Source organism: Bos javanicus, chromosome 14 (assembly GCF_032452875.1).
Source record: "Bos javanicus breed banteng chromosome 14, ARS-OSU_banteng_1.0, whole genome shotgun sequence".
Taxonomy (NCBI): Eukaryota; Metazoa; Chordata; class Mammalia; order Artiodactyla; family Bovidae; genus Bos; species Bos javanicus.
In genome coordinates, this window is record NC_083881.1 from 15,543,319 (window position 1) to 15,569,175 (window position 25,857).

Here is a 25,857-nt window from a genome sequence, read left to right on the forward strand (position 1 = left end):
GAAGATGAGAGTTATGCGTCCAAGTGACCCTGGGGACAGGATCCAGGGGATTGCCCAAGAGATGAGTTAATTCTAGCAGTAACACTCATGACTTGGGGAACAGGGGTGGAGAGGGAGACGATAACTAAGAATGGGGCAGGGTGGCCCAGAGGAAAATTATCTTCTACAGCTGTGATATTCAGCTCCATGCGTCGCTTTGGTTTATGCAGTTTTCAAAGCCAGACCTTTTCCTATTTCTGAGTCTGCTAGGAGCCTGTACAGCATTTTGCACACAGTTTCTTTTGTTACCCTCTCCCACCTATTTTCCTTTCCTCCTGCTTTGCGCTTCAAGGGTCAAGGGAACAGCCCAGGCCTGGGGGCTTGTTTTCAGGTCTTTGCAAAGCTACTTATTTGACTCCCCTCCTCCTTGTCTATTTGGTGTTGATCTAAATGACAGATCTGCTTGCGTGATTAGGCGGTGGAGTTGGGAAAACAAACCACCAGCTCCCAAATTAACCTGAGTCCACTGGTGCTATTTCCAGGTTAAAACTCCCAGCGGGGCTCTCTGCAGTGACACCACCACCCGGAAGTCCTCAGAGCGCCTGAAAAACCACCGCCAAGTCAGGGGCAGTCAGCAATCTCCATAAACTGATGAGCAGGACACAGAAGCGCAGTGCCATTTATTTTGCAATAGCAAAATCAATCCACTTTCCCATAATCCTGCAACTTATTGAACTCGGCATCTCGCTGCAGGATACGCCCCCGAACTCTCCCTAATTACGTATTTGGCTGCTTGCAATCGTGACTTGGCTCTGCAGTCCTGATAGCAGAGAACGGGCCTCTTAGAAGCCTGCAGCAGCAACAGCAGTAGCGGCAGTTTTCCCGCCCTACCGAGCGCTCCCTAGTTGCAAGGTACTGCGCTAATCGTGCCACCGTGCAAGTCCCTGAGGCCGACGGCTGCACCCTCTGTGCCGGGCGCTCGCAGCCATTGTGGTGTGGGCGCTCGACCAGCCGCGTGCTGACACTCCCTCTCGGTTCTGCGACCCGCGGCCCAGGGGAGGCGGGGGGCGGGTGCTCAGCGGAGGAGGCTCCCGCGGGGTTTGGATCTTCCGCGCACCGCCCGCGCGCCTGCCGGCTCTTCTCTGCGGCCGGCGCCCCACGCGCCTCCCGGGCACGCGCTTCCAGCCCCGCCCTCGTGCGGCGGCCCCGCGGCCCCGTACGCGCGCCCTCCCCGCGCCTCCGCGCGGACGCAAGGCCGCGAGCGCGCGTGCGCCCCTGCGAACGTCCCCAAGAGCCGAGCTGTAGCGAGCGCCGGGGCTGGGCGCGCAGGACAGAAAAGGAGGCGGCGGCCGCGGCTGCGAGCAACAGATCAGGGCTCCGCGAGCAGACCCGCTCTGCTCTTGGGCGATTTTTTTGTTTCATTTCAGAAACATCGGTTAAATTAGAAAATCTTGCATTTTGAAATGGCGCTGGCCCCGGGTCAGCGGGCGATTTTCTCTGCTTCGAGATGGGCTTTGCCGTTTCTGTCGTGGGCACCAGTGGTGGCCTGATTGTCAGTCTTCTCCGGGCATTTTTAAGGCCAGGAGCGGAGCGCTGCCTGTAGGCGCCCTACAGAGCGGTTTGGCTTTTTAAAATTTTTAGTATTATTTTGGGCAGAGAACAGTTGATATCGGGCATTTCGTCCTCTTTGCAGAAGAGGCTGCGAGTCGGAGTTGGGTCACTCGGAGGGTGAAATTCCTCCCGGCGTGAGCGATCCCCGGTCCCGCGCACAGTCCAGGCGGCTCCGAGTGTGTGTCCTGCCCCTGCCCGCGCCGGGAAAATGGAGGCTGTGATTGAGAAGGAATGCAGCGCGCTCGGAGGCCTCTTCCAGACCATCATTAGCGACATGAAGGTAGGACGCTGGGTGAGCGGCTGCGGCCGCCGCTGCGCTCTAACCTCGCCGCGCGGCTTCGCCTCCGCCCCGGGCCAGCCGCCCGGCCCCTGCCTGCGCCGTGGCCGCCGGCCACCTGCGAGAGCGCTCCGGCCCGGGTGTCACCTGCTCACCCGGGGCGCCGCTCCGGGTTCTGCTGGGTCACTGAGCGGGCGGCTTCTCTTGGTGGGAGCGGGGGTTGGGGAGCGGTATCTGATGGTCCCTGCCCGCTCCCGCTCATTGTCCCAGGGGACCGCATCATCCCATTTCCCTGGGGGCCCGGGGCCCTGGCTCCAAGTTTTCCATTGTCTGTCGCTGGTCTGAGTGTCTGCGACCCGCAGGGGGTGGATGCTTGGGCGGACACCTGATTCCCCGGGGTACTGGAGGGGGCGCCTGGCGCGGTGGTGGGGAGAGGGGAGGGGCTCTGCCCAGCTGTGAGAAGGAGCCCCCCAGCCCGAGAGACTGGGAGGGAGATATCCCTCTCCCTTGTGGGCTTTCAGGTCCACCTGGGGGCTATCTGAGCAAATTAGGTATTAATTAGGCTCTTCCAAAGCTGGTAAGGGTTTGCATGCCTCCCCTCGGCCCTCCCCTGGGGCGTGGAGCAGAAGTTCCCAGAGCAGTCTTGCGGGGGACCCCACGTCCCCAGACTGAGGCTCCCAGCCCGAAGGCGAGACTGGGGCACCTTAAACAGCTGTATTCCCCACCCGCCTAACACGCACAGACACCAGGTTTTCTCTTGGAAGGATTGTGAAGACTGTGTGTGCGTGTGTGTGTGCGCGCGTGTGCGCGCGTGCCCGCCCCCGCGCGCGTGAGTGTGTATGATGGGGGCGGGGAACAACACCCAGGCTTTTTCCTGCGAAGGGTGGGACTGGGGATAACCTGATCCTTGAATGTGGATTTTCTGTGCATAGAGATAGACCAGGGCCCTGTGTTACTAATCTAAAGGAAATATAACCAGCCGCGCGAGCTGGCTGGAGGTGGGAATTGGGGGCGGTGGGGGGAATTTTTTTTTTTTTTTCATGTGTATTTAGGGAGCTTCTCTTTGGCTCTAGCCCAGCCCCAGTTTGCCTCAACAGATCCGGGGAGGTGGTGTTTAATTAAAAGCTCGGCTTCCAAAACGAGTGGGCAGGTTTGGAAAGCTGTGCAGCGAGTGGGTGTGGACAGCCCCTCTTCAGCCGCTGCCTGCGCGCCTGGAGGTGCTTTTGTCTGTTGAAATGTAAGGTTTGGAGAGGGTTCCGCCTGGGAGATGGACTTTGGGAAGGAATGCTCAGCTGTCATGGCCTGTTTTCTCCTCTAAGCACCAACTGCCACCTCACCCAGGGTGAACTTTGCCAAGGTGCCTGCGTCCTGGTCTGGTCCATTTTGAAATCCTCCTGCAGAGCCTGTGCCTTTTGTCAGAAATTGACATTCGTGGAGCATTCTGTTCAGCGACCCGGCTTGCCCAGGAATGCCTCTAATCCAGCCCCTTGGAATTAGATGGATTATGTCCTGTTCAAAGACAGCCCTTTCATTCCTTTGCCCCCAACCCCCATTGAATAATTGAGACAAAGCTTGGTTCCCTCTGTAGACTCTGGGATATTTCTTAAGTGAAATCTACAGGCCTTGTAATCAAACAAGATTTGGTTGGAGGCACACGTGGATTATGATCACCAGGGGAAGATTTTGAGATGGGTTGGGAGAACTGCTTGTGCATTTTGGAGGAGAGAAATGGATGTTTCTAGTCCCTCTGTATAACGTGGACCCAGTGACCTAACCCATGTCCCCACTGCAGTCTCAGTGCATTCACACCTGATTTTTTTCTCCTCTTTGTTCATTAATCCAGAATCCAGGCTCAGTTCTCATGGGTTGGAACCCCAAGCCCTTCAGAAAGTAACCCACTTCAGGGCGGGCTCCCATGCTTCCCACCTGGTGTCTCCTGGCTGCCCTGCAGTGCTTTCTGGCTGGGGAGGCCAATTTGTGGGTGCTAAGGTGGTATGCTTCTCTTTCCACAAGATTCCAGTTAAAAATAAAGACTTGTTTAATACCCTTTGAGTGCTGGATCTATAGTTTGTGGTTCCTGAGCTCTTTCTCTGAATTGAGTCGGGTTTGTTTAACATCCTGTTGGGAAGACATTTATTTTAAAGGTTTATTTTGTTTTGGCAGTCAAAGGTTTTCAAAGTGGAGTGGAAGATGAAAACATGCCTTGAGATCTGCAGAATTTCAGACTTTTGGGGAGTAGAGAGATAAGGGAAAAAGGGGGGGGTGTCTAATTTCCATGATTGTTTATGCCTAAGTTGCAGAGTGTTTATCCTGGAGTTTTCTTTGGAAAAGACTTCGTGGATTAGTAGGCAGTGACATTTTAAAGGAGAATTTTAAAATTTGGGCATGTAGTGTTGTGTGGGATGCTTATGCACAAAGTTGTCAGCAATAAAAGTCACTTTTTAATATCTGAAGTGAGCTGTCTTTCTAAGGACCTGCTTATCCTCCTTTTTTCTTGAACTCCCACGATAGTTTACGACGCTTGTGGTCCCCTTTCTGTTTGCTGTGAAGGACACATGTATGTTTTGGAAGCTCATTTGGAATGCCATCTTGAGAACATTTTTAGATTATTTTCTCAGAAGTAATGTTGAAGTGGGGTGAGGAAAGGGTAAGGAAAAAAAAATTTTGTTTTAAAGTAGCATTTGATTCTCCAAAATGTACAGCAACACAGGAAGGGAGTCAATTTCCTCTTTGGAGAAAAAAAAAAGAAAACAACAAAAAATGGAGTAATTTCAAGGCTTAGCCCCATCCATCTTCCCAAACCAAAGAACCTCAAGACATGGAAAAGCTGGGGAGGATTCTTTCTGCTTTCTTCTAACGATCCTTCATCTGGCTAAGTCCTGGGCTGTCAGGGTATGTGTTGTATCCTTTTCAGGGGGGCTGGAGCAGTGAAGAAACCCTCATTTTCTTCCACTGGGATCCCACAGCAGCTGTTAAATAACTTATTGATTCCTTGATGAGAGGAAACCTTGTGTTTTTTCCCTTTCTTCCACTCTACTGTGGTGGTCACCAATGAATGGTGGTGTGCAAAATCGCTTACTGGCTGCCTTTCCACGTAAATCAAGTCGTCTGATGTGAGCTGGTCCCAGAGGGAAGGATTCATGTGGCTGGAGGCACGGGCCCATCGCGGTTCGTCTAGGGGAACTGTAGCTTGGAAGCAACTGTGGAAGGCCAGATGACTGACTTCTGGTGTTTCAACCCTGTTGACTACATTAGATGACCCTGAAATCTTTTTGGAATTTCTCTCCAAGTCCCAAGAAACACAGCTAATGCTTCAAACAGCAGATGTGTGCCATTACTTTCCTTAAAACTGAGCTGTGACACATAACATTGGTTTCAGGTGTACAACATACTGACCTAAGATTTGTATTTGAAAATCTTTTTAGTTAAGTAATTGAACCGGCATGTAGAATTCGGTGATGTTTGGAAAGCTTCTAAGACCAGGAGACCCTGGCCAAACTTGAGGTCAGTTCACCCTGTTGATGCCTGTCTTTTTTTTTAATAATTAACTTAGTTAAAAAAAACAAGAAGTTGGAGGCTAAAATCACATATTTTCCTCTGCCTTGTTGCTCAAGAGTCAGCATGTTAGGAGCTGTGTGGGGCCCGAATGCAGGGAGAACTTTGTACTGGGTTGGAAAGTGTGTTTGGGGTTATATAATGTGACTGGGGGTGAAAGAATATCCAACCCCACCTTGAATTCCCCACCCCACGCCTCACTTTAGGCAAGGGTGTCCTGTTACCAGCACCTGTGCCGAGCAGAATAGGGGCCTTGTTCAGTTTTTTTCCGCTGCCCCCCACCTCTGTTTGCCACCAGTATCCTCCCCTCCTAAATTCTACCTAAAATTAGACCTGCTAAAGGGACTTCTTGAATTCCATGGAAATCTTTGTGGTTCGAAGACACATCATGATATTTTCCCTTACTCATCACAAGATCAAGAATGTGAGCAGTGAATCCAGGGCTGAATAATGATTTCAGGGTTTTCTCTGCTCCCACCCCTTACTGTTTTGTTTTGGGGTTGCTGTCAGACAAGAGGTTCACTTCCTCAGGGTTTGTTGAAGGCCTGCTGTGTGGAAGGCCTTTTGCTGGGCGGTGAGGAGCCAAGGCTGCCCTTGGAGAGCTGCTTGTCCAGTTCAATTCAATATGGTGGCCATGAAGGAGGGGCTGGTAGTCCAGCCTGGGGAAGGACATTGGTCAGCCCTTGTCGGACTTCCTTTTGACTCTTTCAAAAGAAGGAAAAAAAATTTTTTTTCTCTGGAAAGATACTGAAAGTCCAGCCAAGGCCTCCGCCAGTGGCCTGGGCTCTGAGGGAGGTGGGCTGCTCTGTAAATGGTGACGTGCACAGACAGACAAGCCAAGCCCTTGTAAAGTACAGATGGGCCCCACGTCGCTTTTTCTCTTAGCAAATGGCTGTGTTTGCCCAGGCTTTTACAGCTTCCTCAGTATAGGCGTCTGGGAGAAGGAAGAGAAGTGAAGATGTCATAAAACCAGCAGCAGGGAACTGCCGGGAATGGTGCCTGTTCAGAGATACAGGGTTTGCTCTCTGTAGATCAATTTTCGAGGGTTTTCAGGTATAATTTTTCTTGTCTCAGTTTGAGAAGAAGTTTTTTTTTTGTCTTGGTTTCAGTGTCTCTGTGGGGAGAATCCCTTATACATCATATTTAAGCAGATTGTTTAGAACTTGTTTGATTCTATGAATCTTTGTATTCTGAGATCCTAGTTGGTAAGAGTTGAGAGAAGATCATTCCTAGTCACAGTTTGCGTGGAAGGTAGGCTGACTTTGAATTTTGCCCAGTTCAGCTGTCACTTAGTTCTTTCTTTTTTCCAATTTTTATTTATATTTTTTAAGAGAGTAATTTTATTTATTTTATGGCCATGCCATGTGGTATTCGGGATATTCCTGACCAGGGATCGAACCCATGTCCCTTAAGTGGAAGTGTGGAGACTTAACCACTGAAGTGCCAGGAAAGTCCCATCATTTTGTTCTTATGAGACTAACGTGTACTAACAGTCCTGCAGTATTGATCAAGCATCGGTGTTGTCACAAGTGTTGAGCTTGATGCTGTATTTTCAGCAAGTGTGAACAATTTTTTAGTACAAGTGTGTCCCATGCATACTCTGCTGCTGACCTTTTAGCCTTCGAACTCTTTTTGCCTCTTGGGGTAGAGACAAAGGAAAAACTAAAACAGTGTCAATTTGGCCGGCTCACTTGAGGTCTTTAAAGTGCTTGGAGGGTGAAAAGGTTGAAACTATTGATTCATTAGGCTCTTTATCTGTAATTTTCATCTAGGCCCTTTCCATTTTCCCAGGGATGGGCAAGAGCTGGCCAGATTCCTTCTATAGTGAGACCATTTAGATATTCCAGTCGGGTATGGGAAAATGAGATCATTTTGAGTTTGCCATTACTTCTCGGAACTGCCTTCAGGACACTTTCCCCTAAAACCCACATCTTTGCAAAAACAGAGAAATACCTCTCCCTGAGCCAAACAAAAGCTACAGGGCAGGTTCAGCTGCGTAGGACAGCAGACAGGACACATTTGGGACCCTGAAAGGGAACCGTGATGCCTGAAGACATTTGACTCAGATTTTCAGATCGCACTGCTGATATGTCCTTATTAAGTAGCAAACTGGAGAGACAAATGGAATAAATTAATTGGATGAGCACTGAGGAAGCGCATTGTATTTGGCTGCCAAGGTTTTTCCTTGAATGAGCTGGAGACTGTGGAAGGGTTCATCTGAGTCTGTGTCACGTACACACATACATGTTACAACCCTCCCCCCAAAGTAAAACCAACTCCCTCCCCAATATTATCAATGTTTCCTACCTCTTAGCCCAGGGAAGACCTTGGCATGGGGCTGTGTCATTTGCTGCTTCCCAATTTAAGATGCTCTGGGGTGCCACCTGGCATACAGGTGCTCTGTATTTATTTGGGCTCCCCTGGTGGCTCAGTGGTAAAGAATCCTCCTGCCAATCCGGAGACTCAGGTTTGATCCCTGGGTTGGGAAGATCCCGTAGAGAAGGAAATGGCAACCCACTCCAGTATTCTTGTCTGGGAAATCCCATGGTCAGAAGAGCCTGGCAGGGCTGCAGTCCATGAGGTCACAAAAGAGTCGGACATGACTTAGCCACTAAACAACAGCAACTGTATTTATTGCATGTAGTGAACAGGGGGCTGGAAGGGACTCAATGAAAATCTATTATGTGCCAGGATTTCCTGTTGTCCTCACATCACCCCCACTTTAAAGTTGAGAAAATTGAGGCTTTGAGTTGATCATTTGTTTAACGCCCTGGTGAGGTAGACTGGCATTCAGACCTTGGTCTGTTTGACCCCTAAAGCTGGAGCTCTTTGACCCACTCCAGTGTTCTTGCCTGGAGAATCTCAGGGACGGGGAGCCTGGTGGGCTGCCGTCTATGGGGTCGCACAGAGTCAGACACGACTGAAGCGACTTAGCAGCAGCTGGAGCTCTTTAGAGCATGACTAAGGTAGAGAGGGGGCTGTGCATGAGTTTTTAGAAGGCAGCATTTCACTTGCCTGAGTCCCGCAGGAGAACCTAGCAAGGAATCGGGGTCACATCGCAGCTCTTGCAGCCCAGAGCCAGCCTGGGGGTGTGAACCTGAGCTGAGACTCTGGGAGGACTCGGGGCAGGGGGAGTGGAGATGGGGGTGGGAGGCTCCCATCTGGCTGTCACTTTTGTGGAAATGGTTTAATTTATAATATATCAACATGTTGTGGCTTCCCTGCTCCTCCTACTTACCACTTACAGCCTATCTTTCTCTCTCCTCCCCTCCTCCTGGCTTCCTAGAAGGGAAAGTCACCCCCAACCTTGGCTTCTGTCCTTGTCCCCATACAAAGCCCCTATGGTCTTCTCCATGACTGACCAGAGGGCCGCCTTTATATGTCCGTGGAGCCCATTGGGCCCTGAGGTTGGGTGACTATGCTTGTCAGTACCCTCAATTACATGAATTAAGTAAATTCACCCAAAGTTCAGTAACTCCTCAATGAGAACACCTTGCCTTGAATTCACTTTGTGTCCAGCCCTGGAACTCTCTTGTAAAAGGACTTTCTGTATTGAATTATTTCCTTGTCACCCTCCAGTTGGGTTGAGTCAGTCGAGCCATGGCAAGACTGTGTTTGGGGCAAGTTGATGGAATTCACCAAGAAAACCTCCCTTCTGTGCCGATTTCTTGGCAATATGACCTCCATCATAGTGTCTAAGTGTTTTTCTTTTCCTGTCTAGTTTAAGTGGGTGGAAGAAAAATAAAATCAATGGAGTGGCTTTTGAGCTCTGTGTCTTTTTATTTGCTTTCTTTCCCTTGAAGAATTTGGACAGCAGTGAAAGTATTAGCTGGGTCAGCAGCAGCCGCCTCCCAAGTCCTAGAGGTGGACAGTGGGTTTTGCCTGGGCCTCGCTTCCCCGACACCTCCCCCAGGCAGGGGTCTTCAGGGAGCCGGAGGGGTGGGTCTGGCCAGAGGAGGAAGAGGCGGTTCTGCGCCCCTTTTGGTAGAACAGACATGGTTACAGCGATGAATGCATTGGATTTCTTGGGAGCAACAAGACACTGATACCTGGGACCCTATTCCACAGAGGGTCTGATTCAGTGCCTCTGGGGTACACCCTGGGCTTTAGGATTTTTAAAAGTACCCCCAGCTATACACAGTCTGAGCACCCTTGACATGTTTTCTCAACCTTGCCTGAGTAAAAGTGTCTTTCCATGGTGACACAGCAATGAGAATCTGCTTAACACTACCGGGCTTCAGGATGGGCAATGTTGTGTATTTACTACAATTAATAAAAATAAATTTATAGTGAAACATTAAAGTGAATAAATTAAAAAAAATAGCAACAGACAAAAAGCATCTTTAGAATCCTTGGATGTTTTTAGTTGATCCGTAATAGCCCTGTCCAGTACGATTTTATACTATCATGGAATTTGTCAGATACACTAAGCACTAGCCTCGTGTGACTCTTGAGCACTTGAAGTGTGGCTTGTGCAACCGAGAAACTGATTTTTAAATTTTATTTACTTGCAATTTGTTTCAATAGTCTTGTGTGGCTAGTGGCTACCGTATTGGACAGCGCGGATCTATAACATGGCATCCAAGTGAAAACAGTGCTTTCTCAGCAGCACAGCTCCCTGCCCACATCCTATTTATTCATTCCGGCCACACCATTGCCCCCAAACCCCTTCCATGGAAATTCTGGAGCTACTGCTGAGCTTGGAGGCAGAGTGGTGGTTTAGTCGCTAAGTCATGTCCAACTCTTGCGACCCCATGGACAGAGGAGCCTGGCAGTCTACAGTCCATGGGATTCTCCAGGCTAGAATACTGGAGTAGGTCGCCATTTCCTTCTCCAAGGGGGAGAAGGAAATGGCAGAGAGATTTGGTTTTAAATCCTGTGGGCCAATTTCTTCATCTCTCTGAGCCTCATTTTCCTCTTCTGTGAAATGGGTCTCATAAAGTGCCCATCTTTACAATGTTGTTGGGGGGATTCTGAAATGAGATTGTATTTGTTAAAGGGCTTTGCACCATGCCTGACTAAGATGTTCGCTGCGGTTATATTCTGTCTTGCAGATTTGGGAATGAAGTGTTCTGTAGTTTTGAAATCAATAATTATCTCCACCACTTCTTAGGGCAAACAAGACCCCACCCTTTACTGAGCTGTATTTAGAACTTGCAAATGAAGTTGCAGGAAATGGAGAAGTTGAGTTTTTTCTTCTTCTTCTTCTTCTTCTTACTAAGTATATAAATCACTCCTGAGTTCATTATAACCTCATCTGGCTCAGCAGGGCCTATTGGCATTTCTCTGTTTGCAAATCCTCTGTAGATAAAGGTAGGGAAGGCCTGGGTGCCTGGCTGAGGTCCTCAGGGCCTTTAATGCTTAAAAAAAAAAAAAGCCTTTTAGAGATGTTTACACCAGTGTGAGGAGAGACGGGTGCTTGGTACCGGCCGTCTTTTCCTGTCCACCTTGTTTGAGTTGCGGCTTCTTTTTCTGGAGTGAGCACCAGGAGATGCAGTCTCATTTGCCTCTAGTCTCCATTTTACCAACAGCTTTGTACTGGCTTCTGTCCCTTCCCAAGACTTGGCCATGTTTGGGTTCTTCCTACCTGCCTACTGGGGGTTCCCTGGTAGCTCAGCTGGAAACGAATCTGCCTGTAATGCAGGAGACCCCAGTTCGATTCCTGGGTTGGGAAGATCTGCTGGAGAAGGGGTAGGCTACCCACTCCAGTATTCTTGGGCTTCCCTGGTGCCTCAGCTGGTAAAGAATCTGTCTGTAATGAGGGAGCCCTGGGTTCGATCCCTGGATTGGGAAGATCCCCTGGAGAAGGGAACAGCTCCCCACTCCAGTATTCTGGCCTGGAAAATTCCATGGACTGTATCGTCCATGGGGTGGCAAAGAGTCGGACACGACTGAGCAACTTTCACTATCTGCCTACTAACTGTCTGTGGCCCACCTGTCTTAGCCAGGCCTTCGGGCCTCCCTGTGATTGACTGTAGTGGAGTGGCCTGCTCTGTGCCCAGTGTCCCCCAACCTGGATCCCCTGGCTTCTTTGAACACTTCCCATGCTCTTCGTTCTTGCTGTTGTCCCACTTGGAGGACCTTCTCTGCCATGTTTTGCATTACTGAGATCTTTCTCATCCTTTAAGGCCTCACCAGAAAGGTCGCTCATTTCTCCATCTTCCTCTTTCTATCACATCAGGCACTCTTGGGCATTTTTCCACATGCATGTTGATTCTACCTGTACTCATTGCATGCTGCCTTAAGTGGTTGCCCTTGGAGCTAGGTTGCTACTTCCTAGCTCTATTACTCTGGGCACGTCACTCTTGTTCCCTGAGCCTTGATTTTCTTACCTGTAAAATGGGTGGAGTAATAGTCTCCTATTAAAGTTGTGGAGGATTAAAAGAGAAAGTATATGCAAAGGGTTTAGCATGAATAGATAAAATGGTCTTATGTCTGAAAGTGAAAGTCGCTCAGTTGTGTCCGACTCTTTGCGACCTCATGGACTGTCCATGGAATTCTCTAGGCCAGAATACTAGAGTGGGTAGCCTTTCCCATCTCCAGGGGATCTTCCCAACCCAGGGTTCGAACCCAGGACTTCCGCATTGCAGGCAGATTCTTTACCAGCTGAGCCACAAGGGAACCCAGAAATCTGCTGGTAATTTCTAGCAGAGTACCCTGCCCACAGTGGTACTCAGATGTTTCAGAAAATACAAGAAACCTGTACCTTCGCTTTGATAATGCAGTAGAGACAAGAGTGAAATGCTTTTCAACTTTCAGCATGTAAATAATTTGAGAGAATGCGGTACACATATTCAATAGATATGACAAAGCGCCTGCTCTCTGCCAGGCACTGTTGGGGCGGGGGAGGTGGGTAGAAATACATCCATGACCTTGCCTGAAAGTTGTTTAGTCTAGAGGAGTCACAGACAAGTAACTGGAAATCAGTATGATCAGTGCCTTAATAGACGTCAGCATGAAATTTTGAGAGGGGTCAGGGGAAGACCTCTGATTCTCATTTAGAGCTGGGAGACAGAACCAGGGGGAAGGTTTTGGTACAAGTACAAAACCTTCCCCCTGGTTTATTTTACTTACTTAACAAGCATTTGTATGGTACAACCAGGCACTATACTAGTGCTTTATGGAGACTGTTAATCCTCCCAGCAACCCAGGAAGGGAGTTACAAATGCATCTATCAGTGAGGGAGTTATTGCCATAATTCCCATTTTACAGATGGGAAACTGAAGTGCAGAGTGGGTAAGCCATTTGCCCTCATCATGCAACTTAGGAGAGGTACAGTGGGAGTTGAGCCCAGGCAGTCTGGCTCCAGGGTCTGTGCCCTTAATCCACAGGGCTGAGCTGTCTCTTACAGCATTTTAGTATTTCCTTTTCAGATTCCGTAGTGGGTATGTCAGTGATCACTTTGATCATCATCCTACTGATAACTTTAGGACTCAGGACGAACCAGATAAAGCAGTAAAAAGCTAGGCCCTCCTCTGAGCTGCTTGAAGAGGCTCAGCAGGGCCTCCCTTTATTTCAGGAGGGAGTTGGACCAGCCAACAACATGAAATCGCTGGGGGGCCGCTGACTCGTCCACAGAAGGAAGTGTGTGGGGCGCAGGCGGGGTGCGGTTCACAAGGGTCTGACGTGGTTGTCCGAGGTGACAACCGCATGACACATGTTTGTGTTGCTGGAGAACCCCGCCTCTGTCAGGGTCTCCCCAGTAACAGCTCTGCAGCCCACAGGGTTGCACAACAGGAAAGGGGGCCGTGGAGGGGAGGCGGTTAGAATGGCGGCAAGATTAGTTCCCAGGAAGACCTCTAAGTCTCACTTCTGAGGCCCGGCTTGCTGCAGCCCGGCCGGCAGCTGAGCGCGAGGCCATTAAGGAAGTCTTTGAGTTTGGTTTAATGGTCCCTCTTTGTTTTGAAGTGATTGTTTACTGAACCTTCAAAGCCCGCTCTCCAGCAGGATGTGATCTGGGGCCTGGATAATTGGATGAAGCACCCCAATAGGAAGCAAGTAGCGGGGAGCAGGGCCAGGAGGAGACAGCTGATGGCCAAGCCCTTGGCATCCAGGCCCTGGGAGACTTCCAGCCACTGCTGGGGGAGGGGGTCATCCTGCCACCAGGAGTAGACCTCGAGTCAGGGTCCCTGGGAACCTGGCCTCTTTGATGTTGGGCTGGCCTTAATTAGGGACACCCTAATTAAATCACAGAGAAGGAAGCTTTCCCCTACATTTAGCATGAAGAGTTAGCAAATGTTTTGAGAGCATTTCTCTAGGGATTACTTCTCTAAGATTATGCAAGTAATTGAAAGTTAATGGAAGAAAAAAAAACCTGAAGACCTCAGGTTAGTAAAAAATGAAAGTCACCCATAACCACTTGATTCCAAAGTGGGTTATGGACACACCTTTTAGAGGAAGGCTATTGCAGCCTTTGCCCTGCCAGAAATTTCCTTTTCCACTTAGCTTTTCACTTAACACTTTCTGTGCTTGTAATTAGAAGCCGGGTTAGTTTTAATGGCTGTGTGGTGGTGCATTGTTTTGTTCATGGTTAATTGATTTAGTTGACACCTATTGGAGGACCTGCTGTGGGTCAGGTTCTGTGTTAAGTGCTGAGGGATGTGTGTGCGCTAAGTCACTTCAGTCTTGTCTGACTCTTTGCAACCCCGTGGACTGTAGCCCACTGGGCTCCTCTATTCATGGGGATTCTCCAGGCAAGAATACTGGAGTGGGTTGCCGTTTTCTTCTCCAGGGGATCTTCCTGACCCAGGGATTGAACCCACGTCCCCTGCATTGCAAGTGGATTCTTTACCTTCTGAGCCACCTGGGAAGCTGTAAGTGCTGAGGACCCAGCAGTTAACCAGATGAACTCAGATCTCTGTCCTCTTGGGTCTTACATTCTAGTGGACAAGGGATGGGCGTCTGGGACAGACAAACTGAATAAGTCAGTTCTGTTGTATTTTAGAAGGAGTGTGTGTGATAAAGCAGGCTCCGTGTCGTTGTTTTTAAATAGGGTGGTTGGGGAAAGCCTCACCTCAAAGAGAAGGTAACATTTGGGGGATAACTTACGAAGTATGTGGACATCAGAGGAATAATGAATGTTCCAGGCACGGAAAGAGCATGTGCAAAGGCCCTGAGTCAGGAGCCCAGTTCCATAGTGATTTGTGATCAGGCTGTGTCCAGTGTTTCACCATGAGCAGCTCTTCAGCAAATAGATCCTTGCAGTTACACCTTGATTTACATTGGTGGTTTCCCCACAGAGATTTATCCTGAGTCAAAGGCACATACTTTCAAGGCTTTTGAAACCCATTGCCGAATGCCTTTCAGAAAATGTGTGTCTGTTCACGTTCCCCTGCGCAGGTGATTATCACTGGGGATTACTCCTACAGAAGCATGGCCTGTACATCAGGACTGAGAGATCGCTGAGGCCACAGTATCCAAGACCTGAGATGGCTGTGGCCTGTTGTCTAGAGTGATAAGTCTCAGATCTGTGTGTAATTTCGGCCATCAGAGCCTGAGTGTCCCCTGGGGAATGTGTTAAGTGCAGACCCCTGGGCCCCACCCCCAGGGATCTGGTCGTGTTGATTTGGGGCTGGGTGCAGGCATCTGTAGGTTTAGCAGGCATTCCCTGGTGATGAGTCTCTGGGAGCTTGTGCTGGGAGTCTTCCTTGGGTAAGAAGAGGTGGGGGTGGCTCCTGGGCCTCCCTGAGCCACCACAAGCCTCCTCTGCAGCTTGTGGAGTGGGTGGGATCTCCCTGTTCTTCCCCCCCACTCTCATCCCCCAAATCACACGTTCCCTGGGTGTCTTCCAGGTGAACAAAGTGACTCATGTCTGAATGTAGCATGATCTCCTGTGCTTCCTATCCTTGGCTAATTCTTTTTCTTTTGCAGGGAATGCTCCCTCCCTTCCTTTCTTTCCCCTCTTCTTCCAGGCTTCCCAGGTGGCACTAGTGGTAAAGAATTTGCCTGCCAGTGCAGGAGACAAAAGAAATGTGGGTTAGACCCCTGGGTCAGGAAGATCCCCTGGAGTAGGAAATGGCTATCCACTCCAGGATTCTTGACTGGAGAATCCCATGGACAGCGGAGCCTGGTGGGCTACAGTCATCTAAGACCCCGGTGAGGAATCACTCTGTCCAGAAATTTGTACCAATTGCACCTTCCAGGGCTTTATCTCTAGAGTGTGGTGCTCTCCGGGATCAGTGGCTTACACAGCAGCGTTCCTCAATACTTTGGCTTCTTTTAAGCCCCACCCGGTGCCTGTGCATACTGCTGTTAGTCACTCAGTCGTGTCCGACTCTTGCCACCCCATGGACTGTGGCCTACCAGGCTCCTCTGTCCATGGGATTCTCTAGGCAAGAATACTGGAGTGGGTAGCCAATCATTCCCTTTTCCAGGGAATCTTCCTGACTCAAGGATCGAACCAAGGTCTCTTGCATTGTGGGCAGATTCTTTACCATTTGATCCACCAGGGAAGCGCAACCTGTGCATAGTAGGTGCTCATGAAACGTCCGAGTCTGGGTGGCCTTGTACGTGACTCATTAAAATGGCAGTTGCTAGCATTTCTGGACTGCAAGATGCTAGTCACCCTTCAGCGCCCTCCTTTTCTTTGACTTACCCTTGTTAGCATCCTTTGAGGAGGGGACTACCATGGTCATCGTTTACAGATGAAGATAAAGTGTCACCAGATGACTGAGTCATGTAGGTCTGGGGAGATCTGAAGCTGGGCAGCCTGACTCCACCCACTAGACCACACTGATCCTTTTAGACACTGGGTATGGCTGCTCATCAGGGCCTTCTATCCAGGCAAAGAGATGGACATTCAGTGGAAAGACTCTAAAAAAAGAGTAATGACTGTAGACGTAACAGGCACAGCCCTTTTTGGTGGTTCCTGCCCAGGTGTTATTCCTAGCAGCCTGGGTGGGGTTTGGGGCTTGTGGAGTTTGGTGGGAGGGAAAATCTGTTGAAGTGGGAGGTGCCAGCATCCATGAAGTGTACACAGAGCTGTAAGGTTCTTTTCATAGGCATTTTTATTGCTGGTGAGCTTGGGTAGGTGGGTGAGGGTGGGCGTGTAAGGAGGCAACCGCTGATTATCCGCAAGGCTGTCATCCACTTGACGGACAGGGGTAATTCGTGGATTAGGCAAGCTCCAATCAGAAAATAAAAGCCCAGGAATGGTTTTATGGTGGAGGGGTTTACGCAGCTCCTTTCATCAGAGGACCTTGGGAGCCCTTCATCTTGCTGGATGGGGTGGGGAAAGGTGGCTTTGGGGACAAAGCTGTGACAGGTACCCACTTCTGGAAGTCGAAGATTCCTGCCTCATGCTTTAAGAAGCGTGGAGTCCAGTGGTGCTCCTGCTTTGGTCAGAAACTTCCTCTTGAAGCTTTGTTTTTGTTTCCCTGAAGGCTGAACTCACCTAGGGATGTCCCTGGAAGAAGGGGAGGGATGCTGTGGACTGTACCCCTCACACTCACCCTGGGGAGGGACCTGGTGGCGGGGCTGGGGATGGAAACCTGGAGAGATGCTCGGGACAGGCTCCCCCACCTCCTGGTAGAAGCCAATCAGTTCCAGTGTCCACAGGAAACCTGAAGATGTGACAGAATCAGCCATAATCACACCGCTGATGGTGGTGACTCAACATTTCCAGTGTGTGTCTATCTGGTGTGTGATGTTTTCTGCACAAAGGGCTTTTCTTTTATGTTTTCTTTTTCACATGGTTCTGGATCCTGACCATTTCTAAGGTGACATTACAGCTCGCCCAGATCCTTTGCAGTTGTAATCGGGGGTTATTTGTTTGGGGAGCCCTTGCTCGCCATTCTACTTTATCTGGTTTTCTTATTGTTGTTCAGTCGCTAAGTTGTATCCTATTCTTTGTGAGCTCATGGACTGCAGCATGCCTGGCTTCCCTGCCTTTGACAATCTCCCAGAGTTTGCTCAAACCCACGTCCATTGAATCGGTGATGCCATCCAACCATCTCATCCTCTGTCGTCCCCTTCTCCTCCTGCCTTCAGTCTTTGCCAGCATCAGGTCTTTTCCAATGAGTCGGCTCTTCGCATCAGGTGGCCAAAGTATTAGAGCTTTAGCAGCAGTCCTTCCAATGAATTTTCAGGGTTGGTTTCCTTTAGGACTGACTGGTTTGATCTCCTTGCTGTCCAAGGGACTCTCAAGAGTCTTCTCTAGCACCACAGTTCAAAAGCATCAATTCTTTGGCTTCTACTGAACCCAGATATAAAGCAGGATCCAGCCTGCCTACTGGGCTTCCTGCAGCCTAGGGCCAGGTCTGTGTATCTTGCTGCTTGCTCTTTCCAGAGTCAGGGTAGTGCTTGGAGGGGCAGATCAGGGATCACATTCTAGCTTAGCCTAGACTGCTAGGATGCAGCCTCTCTGGCCCTGGGTTTCTTCAGCTGTGGGGTAACAGCAGCACCTGCCTCATGGGGTTTTTGGAACACGTAGTAAGAGTGTGTATCAAGCTGTGCCCCTCCAAGTGTGGTTTATGGACCGGCAGCCTCAGCACCACTCAGATGAAAGATACAACATCCAGGCCCCACCTCAGACCAAGAGATTCAGAACTGCATTTTTGCAAGATCTCCAGATGTTAGTATTGTCAGTTAATGTTGGGGACGTGCTGATCTGTTAATGAGGCATCTAGCAACTGTTCAGAACATGGTGATGTGTAATGGTGGTGACAGTGATGCTTATCAAGGTGAAGAGGGGTTTGGGAGATGACCTGTCCAGTCATATATCTAGAACTTGGGTTCTCATCAGCCATAGCCACTGGTCAGCCAGCTTTCTCTGGAACCTCACTTCCTGTAACCTGTCCCTGCTGGTCCCTATTCTTTTTCAGCTTAGGCAAATCCTCCTTCCTCCTGAGAGTCCTCTTCAGTCTCTGGCTCCTCTCAAATGGCCCTTCCTCCGACCCAGGCTCCGGGCTCCTCTGTGTTCCCCAAGCGGCAGGCCTGGTGTCTCATTCCCTCAGCTGTCCCTGAGGCTCCGCTGTCACGTGGGCAGGGCTGGGAGAGGCGGTGGCTGCATTATTTATGGGGCCCTGTGAACTAGCCAGGCTGGTAAGTTACAGTTTTTTTCTTCTGCTTTGTGTGGGATGCCATCCCGGGCATCTGTTTAATACAAAGCAAAAGAGAACCCCAAGCCAGCAAGTGGCCTGCCCAGCGTTTGGCTGTGGGATAAGTGGAGGAGACGATAGGGACTCGGTATCCCCAGAGCTCAAGTCTGGGTCGGGAAGATCTCCTGGAGAAGGAAACGGCAGCCCACTCCAGTGTTCTTGTCTGGAGAATCGTGTGGACAGAGAGCTTGGCTACAGTCCACCAGGTCACAAAGAGTTGGACACAACTGAAGCAACTTAGCACACACCCAGGGCAGCCCGCTTGTCTGTCTGCTCAAGTGGCCACCAGCCTCTTGGGGAGTTGACCGAGATAGGTGGGCCTTTCTCTCAGAAGTAAGAAGATGACTTTATTCTCCTCCCCACCCTCCAAGGGACCAGGCTGCCTTCAGGTGTGTGATGGGGTCGCCAGGTTCTCTTGTCGCTGTACTGGTTTGGGATTCAAGTCACCCGCCATTTGAATCAAGCCCCATTTGTAGTTCAACCCTGGATCTTGCCCTAGACAGCTGCCCACGCTCTCCCTGTCCGTTCTTCCATCTCCTGCTTCTCCCAGCATCAGTGTGGCACTCTGGTGTCCCTTGGAGGAGTCCACATGTGTCCTCCCCGTCTCCCTGTCTTTGTCCCTGTTATTGGAAATACTTTCCCTTCTTCCCTCTGTTTTTCTGTCCTCAAGCCCACAGTTCAGTGGGGAAAACCTAGGCTCAGAGAGTGAACTGCATGATGTGAGGGAAGCAGGGGGCGGGTCCCAGGATGCTCTGCAGGAGGTGACATTTGAACTGGGTGCTGATGGCTGAGTAGGAGTTTTCCAGATTATTGAATGCCCCCCGGAGGTTAGAAGAGAGAACAGTCGGTGTGGGTGGGGGTTCGGGGTGGGGAGTCTGTGTGGTGGGCACCCTGCCTGTGGCTGCAGACTTAAAGCCTGTCTTCAGGCAGGCCCCATCTCTCTCCCTGTAGGAACTGGGCAAGGTCAGGTAGCTTGCTAAAGAGAGTCCTCCCCATGCTTGCAAACACAGCAGTTTCCAGCAACAGGGGTCTCTCCTTTCTCCCAGAACCTGGTGTGATCTGAGTTCTATTCTCAACAAACTGCCAAGGCTTCAAAACCTCCCTGCCCTCCCCCCGTCCCCCGGCACCCCCAGAGAAATTCAAGAAGGAGATTCCAGAAGGCGAGTCTCGTTTCCCTTTGCCCATGACTTTGGACTTGGCGGAACCCACGTGCTCGGCAGGAGTCTTGTTTTCCTTGACTTTGGTCTGTCTGGAAAGCTGTGAAACCTGTGTTCTCTGGTGAGCTCCACAGTGGGGTCTGTGTTGAGACTTCCTCGTAGTTTTGAGGATGCGTCCCTGGGGGTTCCTTAAACATGAATAGAGCCCCGCCAGACACAATGTCAAGAGACAGCTTTCTGGGATTTCTTGGTGGGTAGCGCGGATTAGAAAATTAAGGACCACACTGGACTTGCTTTCTAAAAGGCCTCTCAGTGCATATGGTATCTTGATTGGCAAATTTCTTCTGAAATTTGAGTGTGCTCCCCTTCACCCAGCCTTGTTGTCTAGAACAACCCAGGGCTTTTTTCTCTCAGTAACCTTTTCATTTTCCAAGTCCCTTCTTCATTCCTTCCAAGCTTTTGAATTTTTGTAGTAAAATGATTTTCAACTTTTTTTTTTCCTTGAAAGAAACTTAAAAAAAAAAAAAATCTGGAACAACCCAACATCACCTTGCCTTTTAAATTTTAATAACGTTTACACACTTACATTTCTCAACAAGGAGATTTTTGTCTTCTGTTCTTAGAAGTTTTTTTTTTTTTTTAGAATCCATTAAATTATATATTGCCTAAAACAGGTGGGCCTGATACTCTTTGATAGACTGTCAAATATCTAGACTGTCAAATATCATTAAGTCAGGAGAGAGTGGCTGTTGGCAGCCTTCTTCTGGCAGAGTGGGTGTTCGTAGGCGGAGAGCTGGGTGCTGTACCCCCTAATTGCAGCGGGGACCCTCCTTCTGTTGCTAATTTGGTAAAGACTGAAATGAGGCTCCAGGTGGGGGCAGGTAGTCATTTTAAAGTGGCTCTAGCACTTGTTTTCAGGCACATGCGTCTGGGGTTTGAGTACTCATCCACCTTGTACTAGGAGCCGCAGAGACACTGGCAGACGCTGTGTGTCCTGCTGTCTCTCTCCATGTCTGCTTTAACTGTGGGGAACTCAGGATGCACAGTTGGCTCTGTTCTTAGCATTGAGAATGAGGGATTCCAGCCTGGGTGGACCGTCTGACCTCAGGAGTGTTTTTTGGCCGCACTGCATAGCTTGTGGGATCTTAGTTCCCAGACCAGGAATTGAACCCCCACCCCACCTTGCAGTGGAGGCACAGAGTCTTCACCACTGGACCCCCAGGGAAGTCCCAACCTGGAGAGTTGTAAACATCTCTCCCAGCATCCCGAAGGAGATTCTTGGGAGCCTGCAGACGCTCGGATCAAACCTATCAAAGGTTATTGAGCCCTTACAGAGTGCCTGGCACTGCTCTGGGTACTTGGGATGACTGACCTCATCTCCTCCTTGAACCAATCCGGGGCAGTGGTGACTGACGCTTGCTGGAGTCAGACCACCTGCCCGCTGTCACGTGGCAGAGGGGGAGAGCTAAGATTCTGGCCAGCAGGTTGGTCCCGGGGTTTGTGTTCCTTATTTCTTTCCTACATTCTTTCAGTGTTCCGTGATGTCAGTGTTCAATAATGGTGATGGAATTATACCTTTTTATTGTTGACCATTATAAAGAGCTGGCCTGAGAGATCAAGTGACGTCCCCCGCCCCCGACATAGTTCACTGCCAGGGCCATGGCTAGAACTCAGGATTTGGTGCTCCCGCCATTCTGGTGTATTCTCCCTGAATGTGTCTCACCTTTTTCTTAAATACTGTGGATCATCTTGGTGACCTTCTGCAGGGGTTCTGTGGATAGGAGTGGTTGGTGCTGGAGAGAGGGGGCCTGGTTCTCATGTCCTGTGTGCAGATGGGAGATGCTAGTTCCTTTGACTGGAAGTTGATGCTCAGTGTCTGTGAATATCCTCAGACTTTTCGTAAAGCTTCTCATGTTGTCTTGTCGACCAGAAAGAGAAGGACTGGCTAGATGAGGCTGTAATTGGTTGGTAACGCTCTCATGTTCTGAGGGATGCTGAAGTCCATCTGAACAGAGATCTCTAGTGCCCAGCCAGAGGACTCTGATCTTGGTCCATACCCCTATTACCTGGATGTAGATATTTTAATAGAAGGCATGTTCATATTTGGTTTTGATAACAAAATGGTAAATGCTATAGGTGGGATTCCCGATAATGTCTTAATGGACCTGGAAAGGTAGCCTGAGCCCTTAGAGGTTTCATTCAAAAACAAAGTTGCGCTCTTGGGTTAAAGAGACTCTCTGGGGCACAGAGATGGGATGGAGGCTAAGTGGTTTAGCAGATGATGACCAGACCTGTGCATGAGTGTTGGTGTCAGTAGCTCAGATGTAGCTGTCAAAGGACTTCTGCCAGGAGCCAGTCAGGCAGATTCCCTGGCCTGGTGCAGCTCAGTGTCCCATGGGAGCACATTGCCGCTTGGAGGAATAAATCCAGAGTGTGCAATTGGGCTGAGCAGGTCCCCAGTGCACAGACGCAGAATTGATGGATGTGATCTAGCAGCCTGGGTGAAACAGATTTTAGGGGCTGTATGGATTGTAAATTCAAGGTGCTATTACTGCCAGAACCGCTAATTTGATCTTAAATTTTTTTAAGTGTAGTGGTGACTACATTGTTTTCATAAAAATGATGTATGACCCTTATTTTAAAAAAAAACCAACAACAACAGAAAGCTATAGCCATGGAGGAAAGTACAAACAGGAACACAACACATTGGTCCAAATCTCAGCTCCCAGGAATATTCCATTTTAATGTTGGGTAGATGGTTTTCCTGACATCTTGCACATTTTCAGGCAGACTTGATAGCTCAAGAAATATATTGTTGTTCAGCCACTCATGTCCAATTCTTTGTGACACCATGGACTGCAGCACGCCAGGCTTCCCTGTCCATCAACAACTCCCGGAGCTTGCTCAAACTCATGTCCATCGAGTTGGTGATGCCATCCTACCATCTCATCCTCTGTCACCCCCTTCTCCTCCTGCCTTCTATCTTTCCTAGCATCATGGTCTTTTCCAGTGAGTCGGCTCTTTGCATCAGGTGGCCAAAGTATTGGAGCTTCAGCATCTGTCCTTCCAATGAATATTCATGGTTGATTTCCTTTAGAATTGACTGGTTTGATCCTCTTGCTGTCCAGAAGACTCAAAATATATAAATGAACACACTTTTAGAACAGATGTTCTGTGCAAGATATTTTCAAAATAATAATTATTTAAAAAACTGACATTGAAATGAAGTAATACTGAAGAAATTGCTGAGCTTCAGATAACTGTTTCTTCACCAGAAGAAACTCATTTCCCAGACATTCCTCTGAAGCAGTGGTTCTTTACCAAGGGTGATTTTGCCCTGTAGGAACAATGTCTGGGCATTTTGTCACATCCAGTGACATCCGTGAGTGTTACTGACGTCTAGTGAATGGAGGTTGGAGCAGCTGCTGAACACCCTGTAATGCACAAGACAGGCCCCCACCTCCATCTTGACAAAAAAAAAATTATCTAGCTCAAAATGTCAGTGGTGGCAAGGTTCAGAAAGTATGCTCTTAAAGAGTAAGGGGATGTATGGAGAGAGTTACATGGAAACATACATTACCTGTAAATAGATAGCCAGTCGGAATTTGCTGTATGACTCAGGGAACTCAAACTGGGGCTCTGTGACAACCTAGAGGGGTGGGATGGAGTGGGAGGTGGAAGGGAGGTTCGAGAAGGAGGAGACATATGTATACGTGTGGCTGATTCTTGTTGATGTTTGGCAGAAAGCAGCAAAATTCTGTAAGACAATTATCCTTCAATTAGAAGATAAATTAAAAATTTTTAAAAAGACACAACATTATAAATCAACTATATTTCAATAAAATAAATAATAACTGAAATAAAGAGTAAGGGGGGAAGAGATTATTAAAATTATTAGGGGAAAAATTAGAAAGCTGAAATCATTATGTTTTAACTCAGTTTCAGTTTTAGTCTATTTTGATGGGACTTACTTTTTCCTTTTTTTCCTGGGCATAGCTTTAATTGGAAGATTTTAGTGTATTTACAGAAGTCCACAGCTCCCACGGAAGGCCCCACTGTTCTGTGCTTCCTGCTGCCTGGGGATTGATGGGGCTTCTATAATAAAAAATGAGATGATTCACTGTATTACAGTTTCTCCATCCTCTCTCCTTAATGACGAAATCAAGAGGTGTCATATGTTATTTTTACCTTGTGAAGGTTCATAACATTTATATTCTATCCTACAACCATAATCTGCCAGGTGTTTAGAGTTAGTTCTATGTCTAAATGATTCGGTGCCAAACACCGCTTCTCTAACCACGGCTTCCTCTTCTCTGGGTTTATTTTGCATTGACTCTTAGTTGGTTACCTGATCTTGTTGTTCAGTTGTTAAGTTGTGTCTGACTCTTTGTGGCCCCATACACTGCAGCATGCCAGGCTTCCCTGTCCTTCACTGTCTCCTGGAGTTTGTTCAAGTTCGTGTCCATTGAGTTCTATGTTTAAATGATCTGATGCCAGACACTGATTTTCTAACCATAGTTTCCTCTTCTCTGGGTTTATTTTGCACGGACTCTTAGTTGGTTACCTGATATTAGTATACATTTCTTTTTTTTTCCTTAGTATACGTTTAATGTGCTGTGTCAGACCCCACTCTGGTTTGCCCCAGCCAGAACTGCACCTGCGGTTTAGGGTTTGTCTCAAGCACCACACTTAGAGGGCTTCCCTGGGGGCTCAGATGGTAAAGAATCCATCTGCATTGCGGGAGACCTGGGTTCGATCCCTGGGTTGGGAAGACTCCCTGGAGAAGGGAATGGGCAACCTGCTCCAGTATTCTTTCCGGGAGAATCCCATGGACAGAGGAACCTGGTGGGCTTCAGTCCATAGGGTCGCAAGGAGTCGGACACGACTGAGCAGCTAAGCACACACACATACCATACTTAGAAGAGTAGAGACACGTAATGGAATATCCCCAAGACACTGTGGGGATGTGAGACAGGGTCCCGTGTAGAAATGGAGTTGCAGTTGGGAGCTGAAAGAAGGAATGCTGTGAATGAATGTGCTGGTTGTCCTTCGTTCTTGGAAAAGATGGATATGGAAGCAGGATCAATTTAACTCTGTGGATTCCTAGGTTAGGAGTAAGACTGCGTGGATAGAAAGGAAAGCTTGGCTGATGTAGGTAGGTTGCCATGGAGGGTGACGAGTGTCCTGTTAGCTGCAATACGCTGGGGAACCACCTATAACTGTGTAGTATGTAGATGCTGGCCTCAAGCCATCAGCTGAGCAGCTATATTTAGGTAACCTCCCAACCTTGAGATTCTGCTAGACTAATGCTGTGCTGTTTGCTTAGTTGCTCAGTCATGTCCAACTCTTTGCGACTCCATGGACTGTAACCCACCAGGCTTCTCTGTCCGTGGGGCTTCTCCAGGCAAGAATACTGGAGTGGGTTGCCATGCCCTTCTCCAGGGGATCTTCCCAACCCAGGGATCGAACCCAGGTCTCCCACATTGTAGGAGGATTCCTTACCATCTAATGCTTGCCAGTAGCCTCCTGTCCTGGAGAGGAGCTGCAAACACTCTGGTTCCCTCCTCCCTGCCTTCTGGGATAAGGAGGGGAACAGCCAGAGGCATCATCAGGTGGTTCAGGGTAGAGGCCTACATGTTCCACATATCTAGAATTTGGACCCACCCATCATTGGAGTTGGGTGTGCTACCAATGTCTTCATCAGATATCTGTCACAGCTGGACTTACTGATCAATGGCTTTGTTTTGTTGTAGGGGAGTTATCCGGTTTGGGAAGATTTCATTAACAAAGCCGGAAAGCTGCAGTCCCAGCTTCGGTAAGTAGAAGCATGTCATCTCCAAGAAAACGGCAGCGGCCTTAGACAAAGGATGCAAGAACAGGGACCCAAGAGTTGAACTAGGGTTACTTTTGGAAGTCTTACAGATAGAGAAGCATGCCACTTACTAGCCATGTGTCCTGACCACTGATTCCTGTATGTAAAATCAACTCATATCTGCTTTGCCTCCTTCCACTGGAATTTTGAGGGTCAAATGAAGTCAGTTATATGTAAGGTAGCCATGGATGATATATAAAGAGTGTTCCCTACATGCCAGGTATATGGTAACAGTTAAATCTCAGGACCCCAAAAGGTAAGTATAGTTGTTATCCCATTTTGCTGATGAGAAAACTGAGGCACAGATAA

General features: G+C 48.9%; 1 protein-coding gene across 11 annotated transcripts in view; it reads left to right on the forward strand.

Moving 5' to 3' along the window:
• The first annotated feature begins 1,219 nt into the window (after positions 1–1,219).
• The window catches only part of MTSS1 (MTSS I-BAR domain containing 1), a 160,849-nt gene continuing 136,211 nt past the window's right edge, over positions 1,220–25,857 (forward strand). For 10 of the 11 annotated variants that reach the window (XM_061438641.1, XM_061438636.1, XM_061438645.1 and 7 more), the window contains exons 1-2: positions 1,258–1,870; positions 25,430–25,491. In XM_061438641.1, coding sequence (XP_061294625.1) covers positions 1,799–1,870; positions 25,430–25,491 — 134 coding nt within the window. In that variant the 5' untranslated portion in view covers positions 1,258–1,798. Of the gene's footprint in view, positions 1,871–25,429; positions 25,492–25,857 lie in introns of all 11 variants that reach the window. The other variant, XM_061438646.1, reaches the window with a different exon arrangement.